The 24424-nt window shown below is 40.0% G+C and overlaps 1 protein-coding gene across 1 annotated transcript in view; it reads left to right on the top strand.

The window, feature by feature from the left end:
* Positions 1-24196, top strand: part of LOC126456767 (filamin-A) — an 885319-nt gene extending 861123 nt beyond the window's left edge. The window contains exons 46-50 of the mRNA XM_050092525.1: positions 5761-5903; positions 10315-10449; positions 14278-14460; positions 16170-16351; positions 23927-24196. Of these exons, the coding sequence (XP_049948482.1) occupies positions 5761-5903; positions 10315-10449; positions 14278-14460; positions 16170-16351; positions 23927-24043 (760 nt within the window). The 3' untranslated portion in view covers positions 24044-24196. The remainder of the gene's footprint in view (positions 1-5760; positions 5904-10314; positions 10450-14277; positions 14461-16169; positions 16352-23926) is intronic.
* The last annotated feature ends 228 nt before the right edge of the window (positions 24197-24424 follow it).

A 24424-nucleotide genomic window follows, 5' to 3' on the forward strand; every position in this document is an offset into this window, starting at 1 on the left:
AGGAAACCTAATAGAAAACACACAGCATCACTGATTTCATTTGACATAGAAAATATGTATACCTCCATCCCTATCACTGAAACAATAGAAATCATAGAACAAAACCTCTCATCCCACAGCAACCTCACCACAGACGCAATAAAAGAAATTACAAATATGCTCAGACTGACAATTGAATAAAACTACTTTCAGTTTGAGAAAGAATATTATCTACAAAATGATGGACTGCCCATAGGATCCCCAATATCAGGAACACTAGCAAAGATATTTGAAAAGGTAACCACTAATGAAAGTTTCAAAATCATATATTGGTACAGATACGTGGATGACATTATTTGTCTGGTAGATGAGCCAAGTGAAAAAATAAATGAACTCCATTCGGAAATAAACAAAGCTCATCAGAACATAAAAGTCACACTTGAAAAGGAAAAAGAAAATCAAATAAATTTTCTTGACATTACAATAAAAAAAGAAAATGGCAAACATACATTTAACATCTTTAGAAAACCAACAGCCACAGACACATTAATACCTTCCACACCCAACCACCCCCACAGCCAGAAACTTGCAGCTCTAAGACATATGTTACATAGATTAAACAGGAGTCCACTCGGCAAAAGAAACTATGAACAAGAAATGAGTACAATCATACAAATAGCTAGGAACAACGGGTATGACGCACATGTGGTACATAGACTCAATCAAAAAATAAAAACACAAATACAAAATGAACACAACATTTCCAGAATACAAAAGAACTCACAAGCTGAAAACTTACAAACACACTCAACAAACACACACAATGACAACACCACACAGGAAAGAACCAGATGGTACACCATGACCTACACACATAAACTAACACACAGAGTTGCAAACACCCTAAAGAGACAGGGCTTCAAAAACCCTCCAATCACACCTAAGCCAGCCAGCTACCAAGTGGGACAAATTCCAACAATCAGGAATATATAAACTTGAATGTCAAAGTTGTGATGCAGTATACATAGGCGTGACATGCAGGAATTTTGAAGCACACGAACAGATCACAGATACGTCAATAATTACACTCGAAAGTTTGGCAATAACATTCGATCTTTGGCGAAAACATTTGACTGTCGGCAACAGAAACCAAAACATTGCATTGAAACAAGCGTTCAGTTCATAGTGCTGTGGAATGTGGGGGAAAAACTGCAAACTGGCATTCATAAGAAGAAGAACAACACCAAAAATGCAACAGGAGCGTAATATGTAAGAAATTGTCCACGCAACCTGTAAGTACAGTTCGAAACATTACTACTTAACAGGAGATACCAACCACCAGAACTGTTTAAAACCTACAGGCACAGTGACAAAAATGTAAATTAAATTGCTAACATATGTACATATTCCAGGCCACGGCACTAAAATTGTGTTTTATTCAGTTGCTGTCAGACAGTCCATACGTAAATATTATCAATATACTGTAACATGACTAACAAAGGTTGAGGCCAGGAGGGTTACGGGAACCAGGATATATTGCAGGGAGAGCTTCCACGTGTACAGTTCAGAAGAGCTGCTGGTGTTGACGGGGAGGATTCGTGTGGCTTAGACTCTGAATCAGTCATTGAAATGAAGGCTGACTTGTTAGGCAGTGTGCTGAACAACAGGGTGGCACAGGGGTGGACAGTACAAGGAGGACCTGTGAGGCTCTAGAACAGAAGCTGGAGAAAGCTCTTAGAGAAATTATCAGAGTATTATAAAAACAACTTTCTTAAGCCAAATCCATCAAAACCACGAGTCAGCACCTTCCACCTTCGATCCTGGCAAGCTCACCATAAACTTTACGTCTCTCGGAATAATACCACACAGGAGCATACCGACAAACCGACTTACCTGAGTGTGGTGCTCGACAGATCTCGGACATACAGGTACTGTTGCGAAAAGACGCGACAAAAGGTAATTGCCAGAAATAATATTCTGCGGAAACTAGCTAACAGCAAATGGGTGCTAAACCACCGCACGAGCCTTACGCTTCTGTACAGCCGAATATGCCTGCCCAGTACGGTCCAGATCAACCCGTGCAAAGAAGGTTGACATGTCTTAATGAAACGTGTCGATTAGCAATGGGATGCGTGAAACCTACTTCCCTATCAAAACTGTATAGAACTGTCAGGTTTGTGAATCTCAACTCTCGGAGAACGACACACGAATTCCAGAGAGGCTCAGACAAACTATTGACGATCGGCATCCCCTTTTTGGCAGAGAGTGTAAACCCGGGTGATTTAAATCCTGTAAAAGGTTCTTAGCCGCAATTATAGGAGCTGATTACCCACCGGCATAGGAAGTGCCCAGCAGATTCGGCACAAACTGGAAGACGTGGAGGACACTGAGCCGAATAAGGACAGGGGTGGCCCAGTGGAGACAAATATGATTAGGTGGAGGCTTGGAACCACGGGTGATAAGTGTGACTGTGGTGCCATGCAGGATGTGGAGCATCTGCTCGCCTGCCCAAACTGCCCTTATATTTACAACCCTGACAATTTATGGCTGGACAAGAAAGAAGCCTTGGACGTGACCCTATACTGGGCTGAAAGATTGTGACCTGGTTTCCGGACACAAAAAAGTAAAGTAAATGTTTCCTGACCGTAGTTTGTCGGTGGCCATTCGTGCAGACGAGGAGCTTGGTGGTTGTCGTGCCCACGTGCAGCACAGTGGTCGCAGTTTACCTTGTAGATTACATGACTTGTTTCACAGGTAGCTTAATGAGATAGGTGGTGTTTGTGACCACACTGGTGAGTGGATATATGGGACAAGTCTTACATCTATGTCTATTACAGGAATGTGAGTCATGAGGTAAGGGGTTGGGAGCAGGAATTGCATAGGGATGGACGAGTATATTTTGTAGGTTCAGTGGACAGCGGAATACCACTGTGGGAGGGGTGGGACGGATAGTGGGCAGGGCATTTCTCATTTCAGGGCACGACGAGAGGTAGTCTGCGACCTTGTCTCTGCTATATGGTGAGTGTTAACTTTTCTTTTCACAATATTGTTGCATTACAAGTTGGAAATAGTGTTTAGCAATTCTTTGTAATTTAGTGAGTGAGTGCTTCCCAGAGTATATCCCGAGAATACACTGAGTGAGTTCAGGAGTGTTTACTCTCTGCAAGCGTCTTCGAGGACACAGTGACTGAAGTGAAGATAAGTTTTCAACAAAATTCAAATAATTGAGATGGGCAGAATTTGACATTTTTATGATGGCAGGTGTAATATGCAGATTATCCTGCATGTTACTAGCTTCGTGGGATCGAGAGAGGAGAATATAACCCCCCATTTGATGAAAGATCTGCTCTGATTCGCTATAACATTATGACCACCTGCTTAATACCAAATACATCAATGATTCTGCATATCAGGGATCCAACAGTTGTTGGTAGGTGTGTGAAGGTATGTGGCATTAAATGTCTACACACAGGTCACGTAATTCGCATAAATAACACACCGCTAATTTACATATCCGGTGATGGGGCCTGATAGCAACCGAGATGGGTTCCGTAGGATTTACATCGGGTGAATCTGGTTGCTGAGATGTCAATGTGAGTTCACTATAATCCTCCTAAAGCCACTGTAGCACGGTTCTGAGTCCGATGTATTGACAATTATACTGCTTCAGGAAAGATATCGAGCATGAAGTGATACAAGTGGTTTGTAGTTGTCAGTGTACTTTCGATTACTACCACAGGTCCCATGAAACCACAGGAGAAAGTCGCTCATAGGATAATACTGTCCCCACCAGCCTGCATCTGTGGTGCACTGCACATTTCAAGCTGCTGTTCCCTTCAACACTATTGACGTAGTTCAGCAAAAATGTGATTTTCTGGAACAGCCAACATGTTTGCATTGATCACGGTCAAATCTCGATGGTCCCGTGCCCACTTCCGTCATAATTGATGATGTAATTGAGTCAACATGTGAACATTTAGGGGTGGTTGCTGTGGAGCTCCATGTTCAACATGTACAATGAATGGTGTGCTACAAAACACATGTGCATGCACCTGCATTGTGCTCTTTCAGAACAGGTGCCACACATCACCTATGTCCTACTTTACAGAGCAGACAAGCTGCTAAACCCCACATCCTGTGAAAAGTCGTGGACATCCAGCCATTTAGTACCTAGTGGTAGTTTCACTGTCCTTCTACTTCTTTCTCTAGATACTAATGACAGTAGCACTTGAACATTTGACTAGCTTTAATAATCTGCATTTTTAGTTGCTTATCTCAATGGATTTCCCCATATCTTAAATAGTTTGGTCCCCCACCCGTATCTGCCCTACTTACATACGTCTATTATCACGTCGTGTGCCCACAACACCACCAGGTGGCGTCCAGTGCCATGGTGGGCAGTGGTCATAATGTTTTGGCTTATCAGTGTATATCTGTCTTATTACCAGTGAAGCTACTTCTCCCCAGTCTACTACTGCTACACTTGGAGAAATGTGTCCAGAATAATTGAAGTGTAAACCTTCAGTTTGGCTGAGGTAGATTAGTTACTTAGTCCTTAAATCCGACCCTATTTCCCACCTGCAGGCCCAGAACTCAGTAAGGGTCATTTTCATGCACAATATAGCCCACGTAATAGTGACAGCTCAGTAAAAATGTTTCGTATGTGGGCCATGTGAATGAGTGTCATAGATGTAACTGTTCTGGCAGAGAGCCTCTCAGCTACCACTGCCATCGATATTATCACTTTTGAATGAATCGTGCTGTTCTTCTCACCCTGACTCTATCTCAACAAATGCTGATCAGAATCCATAGAAAGTCACCTCTGTGGTTCGAGTGTTGTGGCTCCACCTCTTAGAGGTGACTTTCAATTTTCTTGTCATTAAATTATGATTATACTGTCTTACAGAATTTTACCATTCATTGTACAGTATGATTACACACAAAATACGTGTACGTTATTATTGGCTTGTATTTTATCCTCGAGCCATTTGTTTTGGTAGTTTTAAATTGAACTGTTCGACCCTGAAACTTTTTACAACATAAACCGACAGTTTGTCGAAACTGATTTGCATTATGACTGCCTAAGTACTCCAGGAAACTATGTAACTGATGCCACAGAAGCTGTTTGAACTCTGTAATTTGTAGTGATATGAACCTCAATTTCCATTTCATTAAAAACTCATTGGTAAGATGTGGTTTCTCACCTCACTCGCATGAGAGGTGTCTGCCACTCCTTGTTAACGTTCCACGAGCAATCCTTTTCTTGTCGCTGATGACGGAACTAATAGTTCCAAAAGCCAGGATTATTTTGCTGGTGATTTGTGACAATTTTATGCAGTTTAGTAGGATAAAAATATTTATTGCAGATTCAGAAGGCATCAAAATATGGTATTTATCAATTTGTCTGTTATTTTCTGCATAAATTTGTTATTGCTATATTTGTCTCTTCTACATTTCTGTTTTTCCTTTTTTAAGTATATTCACCACACAGCTGACCTGTTGTCTCAATCTTTCTCTTTTTTTGTTTCTCTGTGGTTTGAATTGTGCAGTAACAAGGCCATGTGAGTTTGTTACATGGAGGATTATTACTGTCCAAATTGAAGGGAAAAAAAGAACAGTAATTCTTATATTCAGTAATACAGCTATCAGAAAACAAAATTTTTTACACTTTGTTGTTTAGTTTGTTGTGCTTGTCAGTAACATAGAATATAAATTTATCTCTGGGATAAATAACTAATAAAAAAATGTTCATCATATCTACAAACTATCAATTATTTACAGGCAGGTGAAAGGTTGTCCTTTGAAAATAAACATAACAGCCGTAGCAGATGCTAGTCGTGTTGTATGCTCTGGTGATGGTCTTCGCATAGGAACTGTTGGCAAAGAAATCCGGAGCTTTATTGACACGAGGCGAGCAGGCCCAGGTGAGTATTTCTCGGTATTCTGTTTCTTAGCACTTATAATGTTCAAATTTTAGTAGAGTTACACTACACATTTGGACAGAAGCATCAATATTTTACTAAATTTAATCTCTCAAGTCAATCCGGTCACATTCTAACTCAGGTTTTGCACCATTCATCTCTTTCAGTTTGCTCTCTGTTGATAGCCATGAGCTTGTTGTATTAGTCTCTCTTATATTCTGTGTGTTTCCGTGTTCCATGATGGTATAGAATTATATCTTTGTTTTTTGTTGTTGTTACGGTTATGGTGTAGTTTTAGGTTGCAATAAAGGAAGGAGCAATAAGTTATATTTACTCCAATATCCCTATTTTGCTCTGTTATTTTCTGCCAAACATGATTAAAGGCATCAGGTTATGGGCCCAGGCAAACGCGTACGTATGGTATCTGTTGCTGTTCAGCAAATTCATTGCTTTTGATCAGTGTTTTATATGCGTGAATCGTGATGCTCAAGTTCTGGAATGGTCATATTTCACTGGTGTATTGTGGAAAACCTTTGATTTCATATAAGGTGTAAATTATTTTTTGTACTAAAAAAGTGCCCGATATTGTCAAGTGGAAAACGAGACCAAATGAAGTTGGTGAGAGTCAAACCACTGGGGATGACTTAAATGCGAAGATGATGCTCATTCTATCTACTGAGATGGAATTTGACCAGTTGCAATCTGTTATGATGTGCACAAATGCAGCGGAAATGTGGGCCAGATCCGCAGTTAATAAAATGGCTTTGAAGCAGAATTTTTTTGATTACAGAATTTCGTCAACAGACACAATTGCACAACACACCAGTCAGCTGGAGTCCTTGGTAAAAGCATTAGCTGATATTGGAGAACCTGTTACAGAAGTTGACAAAATGGATAAAATTTTGGGAAGTCTGCCAGCAAAGTTTGCAATTTTTTCAACTGTGTGGGACTCGTGTGCTGAAGATCAACAAACATTCGATAATTTGACTTTAAAGTTATTGAAAGAAGGACAAAAACTTCTGCAATGTGTTGAAAACTCAACAGCCTTCACAGCAGTTAATGTGGACAAAACGCGCAAGTTCAGTTCAAATGGTTCAAATGGCTCTGAGCACTATGGGACTTAACATCAGAGGTCATCAGTCCCCTAGAACTTCGAACTACTTAAACCTAACTAACCTAAGGACATCACACACATCCATGCCCGAGGCAGGATTCGAACCTGTGACCGTAGTGGTCGCACGGTTCTAGGCTGAAGTGCCTAGAACCTCTCGGCCACACCGGCCGGCTCAAATACCAGCAACAACAGTCCATCTAACATGGTCAGTAGAAAAGACGTTGAATGTTGTTACCGTCACAAAAAGGAACATTTGAAATCTGAGTGCAGAAAACTTTTAGCAAAACGTAATACAAAAACTGATACATCTGAGCACAAAGCTTTGAGTTCAGAATGTGTATGTTTTTGCTCGAGGTTGTGATAACATTTGGTTAGCTGACAGTGCTGCATCAAAACATATGACATCACACAAAGAGTGGTTCGACACATTTAAGCCAATTCTGTCGGATGACTCATTTGTTCAAATTGGAGACAACTTGATCGTCAAAGCAAAAGGCATCGGATCAATTGAAGTATTGTCATTAGTTGAGGGCAAATGGCAGCATTGCACTTTGGAAAATACATTATATATTCCTAAGCTAAAGAAAGATTTATTTTCAGTGGGAGCAGTCCCAAAAAGAGGAATGAAAGTTATTTTTGGCGACAAGAGAATGGAAGTTCGCAGTTCAGGTCTAATTGCAGCAGAAATTAAGATGGACAATCAGTGTTATCATATGTTGTTTAGATGTCCAGATGTACTACAGGCAAATCCTGCTTCCCTGAAATTCGCCAAGATCTGGCATGAGAGACTTGGGCACATTCATTTCATGGTCTCAAGGATACGGCTGATCTGAACGTAATACCTGGTTTCAGTATGAATAAAGTTGAAAATCTTCATTGTGAACTGTGTCAGTATGGCAAGATGAAAAGAAATTCTTTTAATTCAAATTTGGGATCAAGATCGAAAGTTCCTGGTGAATTTATTCATGTAGATTTGAGTAAGTGGATGAGAAAACTCTCTGTTGGAGGTGCACAGTTGTAAATAGTTTTCAAGGATGATTGCAGTTCGTAACAGGTTCATGTATTTTCCTAAAAGTAAGCATGATACTCTCCCTGTGTTTTCGGAATTTCAGAGACTGATTGAAAGACAAACTGGAAACAAAATCAATGCTCTGAGAAGTAACAATGGAACTGAATTTATAAATAAGCAATTTGAAGATTATTTCAAGCAAAATGCTATAATACATGGGAAAACAAGTCCCTATGCACCACAGCAGAATGGCCGAATTGAACTAGAAAACAGGTCCATTGCTGAGTGTGCACACAGTATGTTATTAAGTACTGACTTGTCTCATGAATTGTGGGCAGAGGCAGTAAACTGTGCTGCATATATCTTAAATCACTGACCATGTAAAGCAAACAACAATGTAACATCATATGAAAAATGGTTTGGAAACCACCTCTTTAGGACACGTGAGAATGAAAGATAATCGAATGATGAATCTGAGAGGTCGGTCTAGTCTGCAAGCACCTGCTCATTTTCGGGACCAATATATAGCTTGTTCTGCCATTGTCTTTGAACCTCAAACTTTTGAAGAAGCTTAGGATCTAGTACCATTACCACACAACCACAAGGCAGTTGGATGTAAGTGGGTTTATCACATGAAGCAGAATTCTGAGAGAAAAATTGGCCACTTTAAAGCTAGATTATGTGCAAAAGGTTATTCACAACAAGAAGCCATTGATTATGAAGAGACATTCTCTCCTGTTGTTTGATATGATTCAGAGTTTTAGCAGCTTCATGAAATATGGAAATTAGGCAGTTTTATGTTAAGACTGCATTTCTGAATGGAGATTTGAAAGTAGTGGTTTACATGGAGCAACCAAAAGGTTTAGTTGTAAGTAGGCTCAAATAACGTTTGCTAACTGAAGAGGAATCTATATGTACTCAATCAATCACCACGTTGTTGGAATCAAAAATTTGTACAGTTTCTGACAATGGTTTGCTGTGTGCAACTGAATGCAGACAAACGTGTTTTCCGTGCTTTAACAGATGACACTGATGTTTACCTGGCACTTTATGTGGATGATGGCTTTTTTGTTTGTAAGTCTCCAGAAAGACGAAAATGTTTTGACAGCACTGGGATCAATGTTTGAAATTACTGTGGGGAATGGAAAATACTGTGGATTGAAAATTGAACAAAGCCCTTCTACAAAAGAAATCCATATAGGCCAGCAAAGATACATCAATTGTTTACTTCAGAAGTTCAACATGGATGATTCAAAACCGAACTCCACTCCTTTTGATGTTGGAACCATTGCACAGTGGGCAGTCTCCTGCAAACTAACATGAAGTAAAGGAGAAGGAAAGCAAACCTTATCGCCAGGCAGCGGGCAGCTTAATGTTTGCAGGAAGTGTCTCACAGCTAGACATGTTTGCTGTGAGCATGGTGAGTAGGTTTTTACATAATTCAGGTCTCGATCACTGGCACGCTGTTAAAAGGATTACAAAGTATCTACAGGGGACCAGGGACCTGATCATAAGATACAAAGCTGACTCTTCTGCACTGACTGGTCTACTCAGATACCTACCAACTTTGCTGATGACTGTGACACTCGTCGGTCAACAACAGGCTGTGTGAGCTTGTTAGCAGGTGGGCCTGTGATATGGTGTTCATGTCAGCAGAAATGTGTAAGCAGATCAGCAATGGAGGTCGAATACACAGCAGCTTCAGATGCTGCTACTGAAGTTGTTTGGTTGTGTGGTTTTCTCATTGAACTTGGTCTTCAGTTAGACAAATCAACAACACTCCATGTTGACAATCAAAGTGCTATTTGCCTGATGAAAAACACAGAGCATCACAAACACACCAAGCACATTGACATTACATACCATTATATACGTGAACATACTGAAACTAATGAGACTGAAGTCTATCATGTTTATTCTGATAAACAGTTGGCAGGCTTATTCACAAAACCTTTCACTGGTGACAAATTAATATCAAACAGAAAAGGTCTGTCAGTGATCTAAAAACAAACTCAACAAAACAAGAGTGGGAGTGTAGGCAGCAGTGAGCTTTTTGTACTGAGTATTTTTCTTAGTCGCTTTATTTTCAGTTTTTGTGGTGTGAGTGCACCAGATATTTACGTTCATTCAGTGTGCAGCCATGTTTGGTGACATTATAAAATTACGGTGTAACTTTTCGTTGCAATAAGGAAAGGAACAATAAGTTATTTTTAACCCAGTATACCGTATTTCGCTCTGCGATTTTCTGCCAAACACAATTAAAGACATCACTCTCTCTATCTTTCTTTCAGGCGAACTCACTGCGCACTGTGTGGGACCTCACAAGGTCGCTTACTGCGAACTGTATGACCACGGGGACGGAACATTCACTCTAAACATCAAGCCTCAGGAAGCGGGGCGTCATGCGCTCACAATAAAGTATGGAGGTGAGAGAAATATCCTGTTTGATAAAATAAGAGCGACATCCTTTTCAAGCTCAAGTTATAAAGAGTAATTAAGAAATGTAATAGTGCTGTAACAGCTGGGGTGAGTACAGTTTAATCAGAATGTAAACCAAATATTCTTTGTCGTACATTCACTACGACTTGGCTGATGTGTATACATTTTTTGAGAATATAGTGTGTGCGGATTTTAAATGTTAAAAAATGCTATTATCTGGCTTTCAAAACAGTTACTTTATTCCTATTTCCATCTTTAAAATTATCAAGTGACCAAAATATTATGGCAGATACCAGGTGTACAAGTATGAAATGTGGCTTCTTCTTTTGTCTCAAAAAATGATGTTAAATTCTGAAGGATGATAAATAGTGCTTTATTCAAAGTATGCTCCACTGTTTGTTATACATTTTTCCCGTCTTTTGGGCAATTTGTGAATACCACACCAGTAAAAATTTCCCCTTTTGCTTCAAAACTATTCAATAAGCCATTTTTTCACATCTTGGTTTGAATCAAAGCACTGCTCAGCAAGTGTGTGACCCATTGATGCAAACAAGTAGTAATAAGAAAGAACCAAGTCCAGTGAGTAAGTTGCATGGGATAGAAATTCTCAGCTGAGTGCTTGCAATGTATTGTGCACCGGTTTTGCCCGGTCTTGTGGTCAATGTGGGTGGTGTGCCTGCATCTATCCATGATTTTTTGCACTAGGAATTCTCAAAATAAATCCACTTTTCATCCCATGTAACTAGACAATGTAAAAATGACTTCCTTTTGTACTGAGTGAGCAAAATGTCACATGGTTTTTTTTCCCCCCTATTTGTCTTCCATTCAACCCATGTGATACCCATCTACAGTGCTCGGTGAGCTGTTTTTGTGTTTGCTCATCATCTTCATTCAACAATGCTTCCAACTGCAGATCTTCATATTTTTTTGGCGATTTTCCACATTCCTTGCTGCAACATCGAAGCCACTATTTTTGAAATGCTGAAACCATCGTTCACACATATATCGCAATGGAGCATGTTCTCAATAAACTTCTCAAAGTAATCGTATGATACAACAGCAGTTTTCTTCAAATGAAAACAAAAATGCTTGCTGTGAATGCTCTTTGTTCAGTATAAATTTCAACATATTAAAAACACAACACAACATTGGTGTGATGTCTGTTGTCTGAAATCCGCATTTCATACTTGTACACCTGGTAGCACTGTTCAGAAAACAGCAAATAAAAAAGATATATATGAGAAAAGAATGATTAACAAATTAGGAGAAGTGGAAAGGAAAGGAGACGCAAACAGTGTGTACTTTAGTATGAAAAAATGCAAATACTGAATGAAAAATAAGGCAGTTTATTTTCTCAAACAAGAAATAAAGCACTTAGAGTTTACGGTTCCCTTAATGTATGGGAGCAAGCCAGTTATCTACACAAAGGGAAACTCTTAAATACATATTGTGTTATGATGGGTGACTACACATCTATTCCTCTTCGCTCCTTCAAGAAAGAACTACGAGTTGGGAGAGCAAGTTTTATTCAACTGAAATATTGTGTCCTGTAGTTAAATCTTGGCCAGCCCCATGTATTTGTATTGCCTTTTTATTTAATTATTTATTCATTCATTCATTCATTTATTAGTCCATCTAGAAGGACACTAAGATTTGACTACAGTAACTAGTCTGTAGTAGTTATGCAGAGCTGAAGAGTCTTTACAGCAACAACTACCTAGGAGTGCTGCATCAAACCAGTCTCCAGATGGAAGATGAGAACAACAATAATTTATGTTCATTAGTTGTTTATTCATCCATAGATATTTACAAAATGATATGACTTGTCACCTTAACTGAAAAAGGGGAACAGTTGTTTACTGCTGGCATTAGGACCTTTGTGAATACTTCTGCCATTCAAGCAGATTCTTTATGTTGTCATCTTGGCCTATCAGAAAAAGTTAAATCGACACCTTACCACATTGAGCTCAACAGAATGGAAAGTCACAGTCACAAGTTCAGAGTGCAGGATTTTACTGTAAGAACCATTAAACTGTGACAGTTTACTATATGTTTGATGTTTATTATAAAATAATGTCTTTTTTTTTTATTCCTCACTACCTGGTGTTGTCTAAATAGTCAGCGAGTTTGTAGTATTAATTAATGCCACTGGGAAATGTGTTGTAGAATTTTGTACCCTCGCAGAAAATGCCGTATTGTGTTTGTTTAACTCGGCAAATGTAAGTTTAGTTAGGCTCTTGTTCAATGATCTCAAATGCTGCCGTTTGTGAGATAGTTGCTGGTGTTTTTCTCAACACGCATAACTGATTGGTAGATATAGTCAAATGGTGGAATTAGAATAACTAGCCATTGAAACAGATCTCTGTGAGGTGCTCAGTTACTATTTTTAGTAATTATTGTGATGGCCCGTTTTTGCAGTTTGCACACAGTGTCCATGTCTTATGTGTGATGTGCTCATAAAATTATTCTGTAGTTAAAGATGGAGTGCTTATAGGAATATTGTGTAACTATGAGAGACACTCTCAAACAATGGAAAATGTCAGATGCAATAATGATAATATTATTTAAAAGATAGATTGCTATGCACCATGTAGTGGAGATGTTGAGTCGTGGACAGCTGCCCCCACCCCTTTCATTAATACACATGACAGATGTTTCACAAAGACTTCCGCTTTATTTGTAGCCTGTGCTTTGTGCCTTATTTTTCAGACACAGTCAGAACCAATCAAAGGCACTTCATCGTACTGCTAAGGACTTGAAGTATTTTTAGTAGAACTGTGTAGGCAACAGTATCGAATGCTTTCGATAGATCTAAAAGTATGCCTGTGACATATTCATCCTTGTCTACTGCATAAAGCACCATTTCTGCAAGCTGCACTATTGCTAATTCTGTATTTTTACTGCTCCGTAGATGGAACTGTGTTTCTATGAGGAGGTTGTGTTTATTCGAGTAATTTGTTACCCTGTCTTTTGTAACAGACACTATTATTCCTAAGAATGACAACAATGTAAAAATGGTCCTTATTTTAGTAAAGACACAACTCTTGCCTATTATAGATAATCTGGAAAGGCATGTGAGCTGAAAGACTCATTTATTATATTGGCTAATAGGGATTGTAAACTACCTACTGACTTCTTTTTTTTTTTTTTTTTTAATTTTTTAAATATTTTCTGAACTTTTTACTCTGTCATAACATTGCCGTTTCACTTGCCAAACAATTTTCTGTTGGAACAACATTTGATTTTGTGCATTTTTGTTATAGTTCCTCTGCTACACCAGAAAAACAATTATTCACATTGCTAGTTTCTGTGGATCATTTATCAATATACCAAAATATTTTACATGTAAGCTATTGATATTCTGGTTCTGTTTGTCCGTGTCCCTTTCCAGGCCGCTTTGCTTTTATTTTCAGCACTAAGTGTTGCTGTGCCGTTGGTGACTTCGTGGTGAGCGACACCTTTCTGTAAATTGTTCGTATCGTTGATAATAGTTCAGGAACACAGGCTCGCTATGTGTATATATTGTTACCTCCTAGAGAAAAAGTAATTTTCTACATTTCCCTTCTTTAATTTCACTGGCTTCTAATGCCTTTATCAGAAGCTAGTGGAATTATGGAAGTACAAATGTAAAACATTTGGATGACAGTATGCTATGATAAAATTTTGAGTTTCTTATTCCATCATTTGAGGTTGCACTCTAGCCACTTCTCAGTATTTATGCCCATATTTACATATACACAGTGCTTTCATGGGTAATTCTTTAGATGGCAGTGAATAATTGTTTTTACATACGTTTCCACATATTTTGATGACAGGAGAACACGTTGCCGGTAGCCCTTTTACACTTAGAGTCGCCGGGGCACCAGATGCCACTAAGGTGCGAGTGTATGGGCCTGGAGTGGAGCACGGAGTGTTGGCAACTTTCCAGAGCCGCTTCATCTGTGACACAAGGGGAGCTGGAGCAGGGCAGCTCACAGTCAGGGTCAGAGGACCAAAAGGTACACTTAAGTTTATGTTCTTAAATTAGCATACCTTGTAGTAGCTGTATAGTGGAGTGTCTTTTCAGGTGTCGTCACTTAAACTCTCAAAGTTTCTCTGTGCGTGTAGGATTTTCCCTGCAATTGTAGGATTTTCTCTTTACTGGTAAGATTTGATGGAAAAAAAAACTAAACAAAAAAAGCAGCTTTGAAGCTAGAACATTCACAATATGCCCATAGCATGATCACATTCTAATCGTAAAGTTACTTGTTCGAATCCCATTAATCACCTATTAGTTTTCTTTTTTTTAAATTTCAGAATTATTAACTGATATTTAAAAATGTTCAGTTTCATAGCATTTATTGCACAATGACAGTGTCTCTTTAAAGGCAGTACAGAAATAATCAGAAAATTTTGCCAGCACAATTCCATTTTAAAAGGTGCCAAAAGGGACAAGTGCCCTAGGGAATGGTACCATATGGTTGCAAAAATTGCCTTTTGCAACAAAATCCAATGACAAATGACACTCTGGTTCCTTAGATGAAACACACATTGCACGATGAATAAATGTTGATGAAGTTATGGTATGTACTGTCAACATTATACAATTGTTCAAACAATGGAAAATCGAGGATAAAATGTAACAATATTATGAAAAGGAAAGGTGCTACTCACCATATAGCAGAAATGCTGAGTCACAGATACGCTCAACAAAAAGGCTGTCACAAATAAAGCTTTGGACCATTAAGGCCACACTTGCAAACACGGCTACAGTCTCAGGCAACTGAAATCACACTGCAAGCAGCAGCACCGTTGTTGATGGTGCTTCTGTTCGTGTGTGTGTGTGTGTGTGTGTGTGTGTGTGTGTGTGTGTGTAGATGGTTGTTGTTGTTGGCGAAGTCCTTAATGTCCAAAAGCTTTGTTTGTGACAGTCTTTTTGTGCCTATCTGTGATTCAGCATCTCCGGTGAGTAGCAACTTGTCTTTTCATAATATTTTTACAATTGTTCCATATATTTGTACTGAATATCTATTTTACCACAAGGGTGTGGGGATGTGGAGGTGGGTATTTAAATCCCACCTGACAATCACTGTATTGTCTCACACTGAAATCCAGAACAGCTTTGATTGAGTCTTCCAAGCAGTTATTTTGTGATTACAATAATATCTTACATTATTATTCACAGTGTTGGACAGAAGACATGTAAGAATCTGGTATAATTGCTAGACAGCATGTGCTACAAGTAATCAGACTGAAAGTATTCTCTCAGATAGCATATGTCGAAGCAGGGTAAATCGGTGCACAAATTTTCTCTGCTCACAAGTGACAGAGATTGTTATTACACTACATTAAATGATTGCATAGGCACTGCCAGCCACACATTATGAGCATCAGAAAAAAAAAGCACTGCATTCTTGCAGAAATCTGCACTCACTTCAGTCAACATTTACTGAAGTAGCAGTTGGGAGCACTCCACTTGAACAAAAGTGAAGTGTGCCTGTCTTTATCTGTATTTCTCTGACAGAAACATGACAGCTCTGCTGTTCCAGTCAGAAATACAGTTTACCTTGTTAGTGGTACTTTGGTGTGGACACGCAGTTACATTTGGTGTAAGCATTCTCATTTTCCTGCTTTGCATTACGGGATAGCATTTTGTCACTTTTATCTAAATGTTTTGGAAAGGATCAACAAAAAGTGGATTCCTTGTAATAAATTCATTTACTTGTAGGAGCATTTCGAGTAGAAATGCAAAGGGAGAGCCAGAAGGACAGGACTATCCTGTGCAAGTACGATCCCACAGAGCCGGGGGACTACCGTGTTGAAGTCAAGTGGGCTGGCGAGCACGTTTCGGGGTCGCCTTTTGTCGTCATGATTTTTGATACGCAAGAGGAACTCACGAGGTTTTTGCAGGTATGTGGATATTGCTTGTATTATGTAACACACTAAATGTAAATTGAATGCTTGAGAACAGACAAGAAAGAAATGAAAAAGCAATATGACACAGTGCAAGATTCCCAAGAGACTAGTAGATACACTGAAAATTGAATATCACATCTGGAGATGAAATTCTTCCTCCTGACCCAGGATATCTTCTTGTCAGAACCACATGGGACAAAAGGAAATAAAAATGTATGATAATTATCTGTGTGTGTTTGTTTCTTAGTAATGGACCTATTGTGTTGCTCATTTCAGGGACATATGGTCTGCCTACCCTCATAGAGATTGTATAGCCATCAGCTTATTGGACATCCAGGGTATGGTGTAGGATGACATACCCATGGCGTAATGTTTGTTTACAGAACTTGACAAAAGCACATTGCCTATCTAGTTTCTGCAACATATCAAAGTTGAGCCCTAACACGAGCATGTGTGCACACTGTGGCACAGTGGGTTAAATTTAATGTGTGTTCGTCGCCGTTTTTACGAAAACCTGAAGGCTATTTTTGTTGGTCAGCCAGAAAGCATTGGAGAACATACTGATGATAATCTCCAGACTGCAAGTACACATTCTTCTTGTACTCACTGAAATAAAATGTTTCTACTAGCTATTTCCTCAGTGGGTGGCCAAGAGGTATTATCAACTTTATGGATGACGTACGAACAGTTACTTCTGTGAAATCTAAGCGATTGAGGATAAAATACCACCCTTAAATGTGCGTGAGGAGGGAAGCATTTTAATTACCACTGATGCCAGGTGAGAGTAAAATATGCAGTTTTTATAGTTTTATCTATAAATGGAAAGTGGTAATAATGAATTCTCAACTGTACCATCAGAGCAACTTAATAGTTTGAGTCTCCACCATTCAGAAGTACGAAGACGAGTGAAAACTGGAAAATTTCAGTCACAGTTTATAAAAGTTCACATAATAACTTAGCAGCATCATATGATCAGGTACTCAACTTTGATAACCTTGGGGGTTGTTGCTTCAGAAAGTCCCAGAGTTTGATGTTGCTGATGCACTAATTTTTAAATAAAACACATAGTATATCACTTTTCTTGTTTTGTATTATGATCAGTTAGAGTATATATTGATGGTACTCATAGATACATTTTATCATCTGCCAAGTCTCTGAAGGAGTCTCTCTCTCAAACATTTTCTGAAAGACAATAATGCAGACTGACTAGCTGACACTCTGTGACTGACTCCCTCTTCCTGCTACATCCATACTGCCTATGCCCACATGGCTCTATGTTTTACAGTGCAACAATTTAAATTACTTTTAGTTAATTACAAACAAATTACTTTAAGTAAGGTATTGTTATATGTGTTTTGGATACCTGTCAAGTAGACCTATCATTTTAAATAATCATAATGAATAAACATAATAGTGGATAAGTAAATTTTCAAGAATGTGTGGTGCAACATGGCTGCACATTTCGTATCACAAAATTTCAGAGTTGGATTGTTATTGAATGGCTTACTCCTCTTAGTTGCTAATATAAATTGGGTAACATATTAATGTGACATTTAATCTAAAATAGCAAACTCTAGACAACAGTATAAAGTTCAGAAAGTTAAAAATTTGAGCTAAAAGTGACCTCTTCAGAGAATGTTGACATTAGGAAGGAATTTTGGGTAGGAATGGAAAGGTAGTCCCATTTCAGGGACTGTGTACAGTCCTCACAAGTTCACTTTCTGCTTCTACAGAAAAAAACACATTTGGTAGGTGCCCGATATCAGCTAAGACAAAGAGTTTGCCGATGGGTGACCGACGTGGACAGATTGATAGCTCGACACCAAGAGTCTCCGTAGTGCCTCTCTGGCCGTATTTATATATGGGTGCAGCCGACCACCGAATGGAACATCTGCTATCGACAGTTCTTGGCACATTTAGCAGCATCTAAATGACTGCTTTTTCAGACACACACTATTTAATAACTCTGTTGTGTAATAACACCATCTTCATAATTTTTATATGATTGAAGTTAAGTTGGCTTTAGTTACTGAATACCTTTCAGCTCGACTACATTTAAATGTTGCTGGCTAGAGTTTTTAGAACAGAACCAACAGTAGAATATGACCTCTGAACTATCTCCTTAAGATTCCTTGTATTGATGGTTATCTTGAAACTTGGTACAGATGTATTATTTCCTCAATGTAATTGAGTTCTGTAATTAGAACTTTCTATAACAATTACAAATGTTATAAATAAGGACATTTTGTTCCAAATGTAATTTTTGGTAAATTAATTGAAAACTAATAGAGGTAGCTTAATACAGTGAAAAAGTTTGCAAAAGCTATTTCGGCTCTGAATTTCACTCTTAGATTATGGCGCAGTACTTTGTGTGCTAAGGATAGGTGCATTCGTTGTGATGAAGTGGCATTAGTAATAGGTGAACTGGGTTAAGTCCTAGCACAGTAGCTCGCCTCTGTATCTCTCAAATGGTACAGCGTGTGATTCGCCACAGTACGTGTACACACGCACACACACAGAGATTATATATATGGTTATAATAAGAGGGAAACATTCCACGTAGGCAAAATATATCTAAAAACAAAGATGTAGTGACTTACCAAATGAAAGTGCTGGCAGGTCGACAGACACACAAACATACACACAAAATTCAAGTTTTCGCAACAAACTGTTGCCTCATCAGGAAAGAAGGAAGGAGAGGGAAAGACGAAAGGATGTGGGTTTTAAGGGAGAGGGTAAGGAGTCATTCCAATCCCGGGAGCGGAAAGACTTACCTCGGGGGGAAAAAAGGACAGGTATACACTCGCACACACACATATCCATCCACACATACAGACACAAGCAGACATATTTAAAGACCTTAAAGACTCTTTAAATATGTCTGCTTGTGTCTGTATGTGTGGATGGATATGTGTGTGTGTGTGCGCGAGTGTATACCTGTCCTTTTTTCCCCCTAAGGTAAGTCTTTCCGCTCCCGGGATTGGAACACACCCGTCAACTCCTATCCTTAATAAAAGTCCTCAATCTTTCCTCTCCCATATCCACACCGGCTATTCAGAGCATCCTCCTACAGGCCAACCGCAAATTAGAACAGCATGCCACCCTTCACCTTAAAAAACTATCCAATCTCCTGGTTTCCCACCTCCGGAAAGGCAACTCTCTCAACCTTCACAACCTTTCCAGCAAACCTCAACCACCTCTCATTGCACACAAACCCAGTCTCTCCCATCTACTCAGTCTCCCACTTCCAGCTCCACTCCCTCCAAAACCTTAAAATTCCTAGCAACACAATCTGGCACTACAACACCCTAATTCAGTAGTTAACCTTTCCTCCAAACCTCTCTCCCAATCCGAAACCTCTGTCCTATCCAAAGGCCTCACCTTCAGCCCCACTCCCAGATTCAACCAAACAGCCCTCGTCAAAGATTTACTGTCCTACACTCGTACTCTCTGCTGGAAGTATCACTTTGCCACGAAGAAAAATGATCCTAATCCTACCCCTAATGATCCAACTCCCCAAGACACTATCCAAATTGAACCCTGCCTGGAACAGTTCCGTCCTCCGTCACAGCGGGACCCACCTCCTCTTCCTCAAAATCACCCTCTCCAAACCTTCCAGGAATTTCTGACTTCCAGCCTTGCCTCTCAATCCTCCTTAAAAAACCTTAATCCTACTTCCAACATCACCACTGCTGAAGCCCAGGCTATCCGTGGTCTGAAGGCTGACCGGTCCATCATCATTCTTCCGGCGGACAAGGGTTCCACGACCGTGGTACTTGATCGTCGGGAGTATGTGGCTGAGGGACTGCGTCAGCTTTCAGACAACACCACATACAAAGTTTGCCAAGGTAATCCCATTCCTGATGTCCAGGCGGAGCTTCAAGGAATCCTCAGAACCTTAGGCCCCCTACAAAACGTTTCACCTGACTCCATCAACCTCCTGACCCCACCGACACCCCGCAGCCCTACCTTCTACCTTCTTCCTAAAATTCACAAACCCAATCATCCCGGCCGCCCCATTGTAGCTGGTTACCAAGCCCCCACAGAACGTATCTCTACCTACGTAGATCAACACCTTCAACCCATTACGTGCAGTCTCCCATCCTTCATCAAAGACACAAACCACTTTCTCGAACGCCTGGAATCCTTGCCCAATCCGTTACCCCCAGAAACCATCCTTGTAACCATTGATGCCACTTCCTTATACACAAACATCCCGCACGTCCAGGGCCTCACTGGGATGGAGCACTTCCTTTCACTCTGATCACCTGCCACCCTACCTAAAACCTCTTTCCTCATTACCTTAACCAGCTTCATCCTGACCCACAACTTCTTCACTTTTGAAGGTCAGACATACCAACAATTAAAGGGAACAGCCATGGGTACCAGGATGGCCCCTTCGTACGCCAACCTATTCATGGGTCGCTTAGAGGAAGCCTTCTTGGTTACCCAGGCCTGCCAACCCAAAGTTTGGTACAGATTTATTGATGACATCTTCATGATCTGGACTCACAGTGAAGAACTACTCCAGAATTTCCTCTCCAACCTCAACTCCTTTGGGTCCATCAGATTCACCTGGTCCTACTCCAAATCCCATGCCACTTTCCTTGACGTTGACCTCCACCTGTCCACTGGCCAGCTTCACACGTCCGTCCACATCAAACCCACCAACAAGCAACAGTACCTCCATTACGACAGCTGCCACCCATTCCACATCAAACGGTCCCTTCCCTACAGCCTAGGTCTTCGTGGCAAACGAATCTGCTCCAGTCCGGAATCCCTGAATCATTACACCAACAACCTGACAACAGCTTTCGCATCCCGCAACTACCCTCCCAACCTGGTACAGAAGCAAATAACCAGAGCCACTTCCTAATCCTCTCAAACCCAGAACCTCCCACAGAAGAACCACAAAAGTGCCCCACTTGTGACAGGATACTTTCCGGGACTGGATCAGATTCTGGATGTGGCTCTCCACAGGGATACGACTTCCTCAAATCCTGCCCTGAAATGAGATCCATCCTTCATGAAATCCTCCCCACTCCACCAAGAGTGTCTTTCCGCCGTCCACCTAACATTCGTAACCTCTTAGTTCATCCCTATGGAATCCCCAAACCACCTTCCCTACCCTCTGGCTCCTACCCTTGTAACCGCCCCCGGTGTAAAACCTGTCCCATGCACCCTCCCACCACCACCTACTCCAGTCCTGTAACCCGGAAGGTGTACACGATCAAAGGCAGAGCCACGTGTGAAAGCACCCACGTGACCTACCAACTGACCTGCCTACACTGTGAAGCTTTCTATGTGGGAATGACCAGCAACAAACTGTCCATTCGCATGAATGGACACAGGCAGACAGTGTTTGTTGGTAATGAGGATCACCCTGTGGCTAAACATGCCTTAGTGCACGGCCAGCACATCTTGGCACAGTGTTACGCCGTCCAGGTTATCTGGATACTTCCCACTAACACCAACCTATCCGAACTCCGGAGGTGGGAACTTGCCCTTCAGTATATCCTCTCTTCTCGTTATCCGCCAGGCCTCAGCCTCCGCTAATTTCAAGTTGCCGCTGCTCATACCTCACCTGTCTTTCAACAACATCTTTGCCTCTTTACTTCCGCCTCGACTGACATCTCTGCCCAAACTCTTTGCCTTTACAAATGTCTGCTTGTGTCTGTGTATGTGCGGATGGATGTGTGTGTGTGTGTGTGTGTGTGTGTGTGTGTGTGTGGTGTGTGAGAGAGAGAGAGAGAGAGAGAGAGAGAGAGAGAGAGAGAGAGTATACCCGTCCCTTTCTCCCCCTAAGGTCTTTCCGCTCCCGGGATTGGAATGACTCCTTACCCTCTCGCTTAAAACCCACATCCTTTCGTCTTTCCCTCTCCTTCCCTCTTTCCTGACGAAGCAGCCGTTGGTTGCGAAAGCTAGAATTTTGTGTGTATGTTTGTGTTTTTTTGTGTGTCTATCAACCTGCCAGTGCTTTCGTTTGGTAAGTCACATCTTCTTTGTTTTTATAAATATTTTTCCCACGTGGAATGTTTCCCTGATGAAAATAACTTAACTGGAGTCTGTTGGTTCATTCCTGCGCAAACCCTCAATTCTGTGTAAAGAGAATAAGTGTTCATTTGAATAAGGCTGAAGTTGTGTGACCACATTTGTTATCATCTTTTTTATCCATTACAAATGGTCATTTGAGTGCTGACTCACTGGGACAATAACGTATTTCATTCTGGAATAAAAATGTGTTTCATTTAAACTCTACGAGGGCAAGACAAAAAAAAATTTCCTAAGAAGCAGCTGTCTTGTATTTCAGTTGAAATAAATTCCACACACTATTGTAGCACAGTGGGAATTCATACAGAATTAGAATTTTGGGACACATTACTCGGGCAGCTACTTGCAGTGCTGGTACTCTCTCTCACTCTGTGAAAGCCTCTTTGTCTTGAATTTATCAGTTTGCTGAAATAGTGATGTACTAAAGAACACTAAAAAAAATTGTCTTTGACTTCTTAAAATTCATCAAGGCAGTCAGAACATTTACAGCCTGTGAATAGAACTAACACTGGCTGCTGGGCATATGACATCATGGTGAAAGTGAGGCATTCTCTGATTTAGCTTCTCATCACTTACAGTGTATTGCCCAAATGTAACAATTTATTAATAGAGAATTTGCATATGTCATTTGATCAATAAATGGATGAAATATCTATTTTTCTCAAAAAATAATCGTAGAATTCTATCATTTTTAAAACAAAGGCAATGAGAATTCCACATTTGTGATTTTATTTTAATATTTGTTATGCCTCTAGAACACAATCTTTGCTGTGGTGTGAATCGGTTCGAGCAATTCTTACTTTCTTTTTTCAATGTTGACAAGATGTCATCTTTTCAAAGTGCTTTTTGGCTTTGGGAATAAACCACACCATTTCAGGTGCATCAAATAATCAGACTAAGACATCCTGACACTTTTGGGGCCAGAACTTCATGAAGGAGTTAACAATGTGAGCAAATCCACTTTCACAGTGCTTCCTTCTGTCCACCCCCACCCAACCCCAGTTACAGTTTTCATCACAGGAACTAGTCTTTGTTGTGGTGTAGTATGTCTAAATTTAAGAGCACGGTAAATACAACCTTCAAATTTGATCTTGAGGGAGCTTCCACTTTGAGGATTGTCCTAAGTTTTTGAGTCGTATCCGTGCCCCCTTCATTTCATTATCAGTGAGTGCATTTGAGTAGGTCTCGATTGTCGAGAAGTTCATTCGTGACCTCCGGGGAAATGTGCATTTAACACTGATTTTGGTCAAAATTAGATAATTTCAGAACAGATTTTACTTACACGCAGTTCATTCCAAAAGCACCTGCAACTTTTCCTATGGTGATTTGATATTTTATCTTTCTTCCTTTCTTCTTCTTTTATTATTTAATCGTAGCCTTTAGCCAGATTGTACTGCGTGTTGTTGTACAATCGTAACAGATTGTGAGACAGTGTGGGGTCGAGTAAAAAGTTTGTCTTTTATGTTCATACCGAGGTGTGCTTAAATGAAAACTGAAGGTATTGTTTGTTTTTTACAGGGCAGCCACTCTCCAAACTCAGAACTGTACGGCAGTGTCGGATACTCGACAGGGTATGCGCATATGAATTTTGGAACTGGTCAGTCAACATGGAGGGGTTCTCAGCCGCAGCTCTGATGCAGAGGCAGTTCACCGAAGTGTGCCTGTTTTTGTTCTCGATACATCATTTGTGGTTAATTCACCTGTCAGAAAACAAAAACTGGCTGTATTTAAAATCGGTATCTTAAATTTATTGTCTGTATTAATGTTATAAAAATTGAACCAATGGTACTTTATTTTTATATATATTTCCAGAAAATGTGGTCGATTCCTCAGTAATAAACGAATCCTTGTTACCAGTAATTCTATAAAAATAAAAATTTGGAACATGACTTTGTACATGATGAAAGAGTACCTGAAACACAATGTTTTTCTGTATAAAGTATAACAACTACATATAAAGTATAGATTATAGAGGTGGTGTCAAGTCGCAGATGGGTACAGTTCAGACTACTAAAA

The sequence above is a fragment of the Schistocerca serialis genome, chromosome 2 (genome assembly GCF_023864345.2).
Source record: "Schistocerca serialis cubense isolate TAMUIC-IGC-003099 chromosome 2, iqSchSeri2.2, whole genome shotgun sequence".
NCBI lineage: Eukaryota > Metazoa > Arthropoda > Insecta > Orthoptera > Acrididae > Schistocerca > Schistocerca serialis.